We start from the raw sequence: 6,064 nt of genomic DNA, 5'->3' as shown, positions 1-6,064 counted from the left end.
TGATTTATTTATTAAGAATCACCAAGTGGTTTATCTATTTAATGATTTATTTATTAAGAATCACCAAGTGGTTTATTTATTTAATGATTTATTTATTGAGAATCACCAAGTGGTTTATTTATTTAATGATTTATTTATTAAGACTCAACAAGTGGTTTATTTATGAAGAATGCCCCCCAGTGGCACAGCGGTACGTCTGCGGACTTACAACGCTAAAATCCGGGTTTCGATACCTGTGGTGGGCAGAGCACAGATAACCCATAGTAGCTTTTTGCTTATTTACAAACAAACAAACAATATATGAAGAATATTCTAGTGGTTTATTCTTTAGAAATTGGGAAGTGATTTATTTATTTAGTTATTAAGAATCAACAAGTGGTTTATTTATGAAGAATAATCTAGTGGTTTATTTCTACAAACAGATCTTGTGCTGTGGTTGCTTTCCTTGAAGCCCAGCGCCGTCAATGCTCAAAATCATAATGGCCGAACAGCACTTCATATTGCGGCCATCACTGACAACATAGAAATCTGCAACATTCTTTTGGACTACAAAGCCAACATCAACGCCGTCTTGCGGACAAACAAAGTAATATTATTCGCTTGGGTATTATTTTATGCATATAAACATTTTTCAGTTTTATTGATAGAAACCCGAGCATATTCGGAAGATTTTTCGAAAATGCTCGGGTTATAAAGTTCCTTGGTTTTTGAACTGACGTTAGCGTTCTATGCTGATTAATTGAGATACAAAATAGAAAAAATAAACTTACTACTAGACGTTTAAGTAAGATACAGTTGACGTTCGATTTTGCAAAGCAAACGTAAAACACCAAATATTGATTATATATATCGGCCACACTATTTCCATTTTGGAGATGTTTAACCTTATATTTGCAAGAAAACAGTGGATAACTTAAATTATATTAGAATAAACGTAAATTAACAAACTTCTTTATAGTAGAGGTCACCTTATTTTCATATCGTGTCAGAATTTAAAATATCTATAATTCTTTTTTTTTCGTCAAGTGTCAAAATAAAAAGGTTTTTAGTTATACTTCTTAATAGTATAAATATATACTGTGTTGTTTTTGGGCTTAGGATTCTTCTACAGTAAGTGTCTATGACTTGCTAGCGATAAATCAACGATGAATAAACAGCACACAATTTACTTGCTTTCAAATAATATATATATATTCGGAACAATTTAAACGTATGTAAAACAAATTTCTCACACTATAGAGATTATAGGCATATCATAAACACTATTTATATATAGTTCTCTTCTTATTGTCAAAAGTCCACTTAGGCATATTCAGTTACTTTAGAATTTAAGTTGACAAGCCGAACTATCTTCTCTATTACTATCGCACTAGTATTCTGTGTGTGAGTCACTTACAGTTGTGGCGGAAGTTAAAGCAATCGTTTGGCCTTCTTTCTTCTGAAGATCTTCTGTTCCTTTTGTCAAAGTGTACTCTTGCCCCCAGTGACCCAGCGGTATGTCTGCGGACTTACAACGCTAGAAACCGAGTTTCGATACCCGTGGTGAGCAGAGCACAGATAGCCCATTGTGTAGCTTTGTGCTTAATTCCAAACAAACAAACAAATCAAAGTGTACTCAGTCTGATTCAATTACTTTAGAACCACGCTTTGACGGAATAAATTATTTTTCTTATCTTCTTTTCTACTTTTAGTCTTATTCTAACATATTAAACGTTAGGCCTGTGTCAATCGTTAGGCCTATCACTTCTAGTGTAGTTATCATTTCGTTTTGTAACTTTTCTTTCTTCTGCTATTATCTCTCTGCTGCTTCCCGCTCGTCTCACGCTATCTTTATCACCTAATCGTCTGTCCGCCTTCTGTATTCTCGACGTCAATATATTGCACGCGACGTTCAATAGTCTCAACATCAATGAATTATTAACAAAGCCTCCTACAATAGTGTGCTTTTAACTGTTATTATAACAAAATCTTAACAATAATAAAATATTCACTCACAAAAACAAATCAATCAATAACATTTAAACTAAACAGTCTTTTATATCATGACATATAATTTAAATGAAGTTTATTCAAAATTCACTGAAAAAAATGAAATAAAAAATGTTTTAAAATTTCAAATTTAAGGAGGTATAAATTCAAAAACGCTTCATCAAGACTGCAAAACTAAACTTACGTTAGCAAAACTAAGATGCAATAATTCTTCGAATCTCTTAGAATCTTGGTTTGGTTTGAATTTCGCTAGCCGTCCCTAACTTAGCAGTGAAAGACTAGAGGGAAGGCATCTAGTCATCAACACCCACCGCTAACTCTTGGGCTACTCTTTTACCAACGAATAGTTGGATTGACCGTCACATTATAATGCCCCTACAGCTGAAAGGGCGAGCATGTTTGGTGGGACGAGGGTTCAAACCCGCGACACTTAGATTGCGAGTCGAGCGCCCTTACCACCTGGCCATGCCAGGACCCTCTCTTAGAGTCTTCACCAATTGAGAGTAAGATGGATTATGTTTGTTTGTATTTATTTATTTATATGATCATGTATGCTCCTCCTTTTAGGGTCAGCTAATGACTCCATTAGACGTAACCTTGCGGAGAGGTAATAAAAGTTGTGCAAAATACCTTCATCTACACGGAGCACTACCAGCCAGTAGACTACTAGAGAACAAGGATATTAGTAGGTAAATTTAAATATATATATATGTGTGTGTTTAGGATTTCAAAAGTACTATTATATGAGATAAAATTTTTCAAGATAAAAGACCCCCAAAGTTAAAATAGTTGACTTGGGCATCTTCAGCTTGAGGCATACTATTCTCACAGAAAGTTTGTAGTTAAGGTAGAACATCTCTAGCTGGTAAGATACTACTCTCCTAAAACATTTAGTGAGATACCATTTTGATAACAACTTCTGCAGTTAAATTAGAACATTTCTAGTTTGTTATGTACTACTCTCCTTAAAAACTTTGTAGCTAAGTTGGAACATCTCTTGCTGATAATATACTACTCTTCTAAAACCTTTGTAGGTAAAATAGAACATCTCGAGATAGTAAAATGCCACTTTAATAGAAACGTTTGCATATAGGTTACAGCATTTAAAGTTAGTAAGATGCTTCTCTCCTCAAAACTTTGTAAATTAGAAACTAACAAAAATATGGCATGTATGTTACAACTGAGCTGGAACTTAGAGAGTAAGTTATAACAACTCCAGGAAGGAGACCTCTACTAAATTAAATCTAGGCAGATAGGTTAGAGCACATCTAACTAGCAAGCTACTGTTGAACTAAAACTAAGTGGTAAGTTAGAACAGTTCATGCTAATAGATTGCCATGAGATTAAGAAGTTTAAAATAAGTGAAACAGTTCTAGCTAGTACGTTGCTAGGAAACTAAGAAATATTAGGTAATTTAGAAAGTATCCAACTGATAGTTTTCTATTCAAACAAGAATATTATCAGTGTTTTATGGCACATACAGCTTAAGTTTCATTATTGAGGGAAAACGTATAATGTGTCGTAGAACATCTTAAGCTAATAGATTAATTACAAAGTGCCCAAAATTGTTATAAGAATGATGTATGTTGTCGTTTCTTTAGGAAAGATACACTTATTTGAATCTATAAACCGTGTATAATCTTTGATCTGTGAAAACTAAATTATTTAGGAATTTTTACCTCATATAATGGGGGAAATAGCATTACAAAGTTTCACTATCTTTAATTTTCACATTTATAGTACTTGTTGATTTATTCATCAGTTCGCTCATTTGGCCCTTGGAAGAAGCTCCGAATCAACGAATTACACCAGCTAAAGGAAACTTGTCTTCAGTTGGAATCAGTTTGGAATCGAGTTTTGATGAGAAAAGGACACGATCAGAGTCCGTGCAGACTGACATGAGGCGAGATGCTGATGTCCAAGTCCAAATACCCACACCGGAACTCCAAAGAGAAGTGAACGTAGCTACTACGAAGGAAAGAGAACAACAGTATTATTTTAAAGAGAGTGTGGAGAGTACTTCCAACAACAATATAGACAACAACGATGGAGAAGAGCAGAAAAGAATGAGACCAACTATTATCACCAATGTTTACGTCACCGCTTCTGGTGATAACAAAAAGAAAAGGGAAGGAAAACAAAGAGTTGACTATGGAGACGGCGAAGCTTCAGATGAAGACGGTGTAGATGGTTTTAACAGAAAAATAACAGAAAGACGAAGGCCAGGGATAAAGCCGTCATACATAGACGAAAGTGATTCTGACGTTATAAGAGTGCACGAGGATAACGAAAGTATTATTCTGGATACATTAAAAAATTCAAGAACAAAAAGAAATGAATACAAAGAGAAGGGAGATAGAGAACAAGACGACAAACACTTGGGTAGCAGTGTAACAAGACAAAATGATAAGGATTTTCAGCAAGAAATTAAAGACAGAAAGGATGGTGATGTCAAAGACATAAGTGAAAGCGGATCAAAAGAAACAGGCAGTAAAAGAGAAGAGAGATGTTATAAGGAAATATTTAAAGGACATCGCGAAAGAGAAGCTTCTATAGAGGAAGATTCCCACGATGAAGCAAAACAAGGAAAACCAGATAGTTTAGAGGTAAAGAAGTATGAAAGGAACAACAAAATAACTAAAGTGACTGAAAAGAAGAGGAAATCACAAAGTAGAAATCAAATGCCATCATCTCTTAGCCTACCTGTAAATACTGGTTCTAAAAAGGAGGATGACGAAGCTGATATTCCTAAGGAAAATAGCATGCAAGACAATCAACAAAAAAAGATGGTTAAAAACGTGGAAGGAAATAGTGGACAATTTGAAGATAATACCAAAGACTCTCTAAAACAAAGTAGCCAAGACAGAAATGAATTAAATGACACTGGTGTCAATGAAAACAGTTTAGATGAAATAAAAAAGACTAACATTTCAAAAATTAGTAAACATATTCAAAATAAAATACTAGATGGAGAAAAAGTTCCACATTTTCAGATGAGATCACATGAGGGAGGGAAGAATAAGAAAAACGATCTACAAGAAATTACGACAGTTGAAGAGACAGAGGTATTGTCGAGAGTCACCAAGGCGTATATGCAGGAAAATAATAAATATCCTTTCCAAGAAAAAAGTGACTGCAAACACGGGCTAGGAAAGTCGGAGATTCTATTGCTTAAAAAAGAAACTAACTCACCAACAACTTCCACTATAACAGAATGTGAAAATTTTAATATTCCAACATCCCAGAAATTCAACAAACGTAATAAAAACCAACCATCATCAGGATATACGTTTACCACAGAGGATAAGGGTAGTAAAGTGAAATTAAAAACCGAGAAATCGAAGAGGCTTATACAGCATAAAGAGGATATGATTGATGATGATGAATTATTGGAAGACAAAATAGAGTCAATAGGTGCAGGAGAAAATCAAAAATCAAAACAAACAAGAAGCGCTTTGAAATCACTAAAGAGAAACAGTTTGTTGCTTACCGAAGATGCGCTTGAACAGGTTCACTCTTCAAAGACTCAATCTTCTAACGAAAAGATTAATGACCCTCGCCAATCAACAGCATGCGATAATTGTGATCGACCTTCTTCAAAACAAAATGTTTACTCGACAGGTAAAGAAAGCGAAGGAGAAGAACTTGGGGAAATGAATCCCAAATGTCGAATGAAGAAAAAACTCGTTAGTTTCGAAGTTGCAGGTATTGGAAAATGTGACGGCAAAACGCCCTCTGTAGGCAGATATAAAACAGACAAAGTTCCACTGTTTGGCAGGCTAACTGATTGTAAATCGAGTGTTACTGATGTCAAATCGAGACTGAACACCAGGACAATACCTAACCTTCCTTTTATAGAGCTACCGAAACTACAAGCTAACAAACGGCCTGGTTTACATAATAAAAAGTAAGTTATATATAATACTTGTTTATTGATCTTACACCATTTGATACTAAAATTCAAGTAGTAATACAAGAAACGCTATGAAGTGAGTAATTAAGTTTTTAAAGAGATTTTTGACTGGCTGTATATTTCCTTGAACTAGGCAAGTATTAAGGTTTATTGTGAAAACAA

At 34.4% G+C, this 6,064-nt stretch overlaps 2 protein-coding genes across 2 annotated transcripts in view; both read left to right on the top strand.

Annotated features, from left to right (window-relative positions):
• LOC106461710 (serine/threonine-protein phosphatase 6 regulatory ankyrin repeat subunit A-like) overlaps positions 1-3,891 on the top strand; it is a 24,591-nt gene extending 20,700 nt beyond the window's left edge. The window contains exons 7-9 of the mRNA XM_022388739.1: positions 423-586; positions 2,557-2,674; positions 3,752-3,891. Of these exons, the coding sequence (XP_022244447.1) occupies positions 423-586; positions 2,557-2,674; positions 3,752-3,891 (422 nt within the window). The remainder of the gene's footprint in view (positions 1-422; positions 587-2,556; positions 2,675-3,751) is intronic.
• Positions 3,888-5,772, top strand: LOC111086317 (myb-like protein X). Its single transcript, XM_022388738.1, has 3 exons — positions 3,888-4,842; positions 4,957-5,694; positions 5,768-5,772. Exons 1-3 carry the CDS (start codon positions 3,888-3,890, stop codon positions 5,770-5,772), a joined length of 1,698 nt encoding a protein of 565 aa, XP_022244446.1.
• Positions 5,773-6,064: the final 292 nt, after the last annotated feature.

The sequence above is a fragment of the Limulus polyphemus genome, unplaced genomic scaffold (assembly GCF_000517525.1).
Source record: "Limulus polyphemus unplaced genomic scaffold, Limulus_polyphemus-2.1.2 Scaffold1015, whole genome shotgun sequence".
Classification (NCBI taxonomy): domain Eukaryota; kingdom Metazoa; phylum Arthropoda; class Merostomata; order Xiphosura; family Limulidae; genus Limulus; species Limulus polyphemus.
Note: the sequence above shows the minus strand (reverse complement) of the source record. Positions and strands in the feature narration are given on the sequence as shown.

Excerpts from the sequence above, each read along its gene's own strand:
- LOC111086317 (XM_022388738.1), top strand. The coding sequence starts at position 3,888 with ATGAGGCGAGATGCTGATGTCCAAGTCCAAATACCCACACCGGAACTC. Across the intron at positions 4,843-4,956 it reads CAAAGACTCTCTAAAACAAA|ATGGAGAAAAAGTTCCACAT; the intron begins GTAGCCAAGACA and ends ATAAAATACTAG.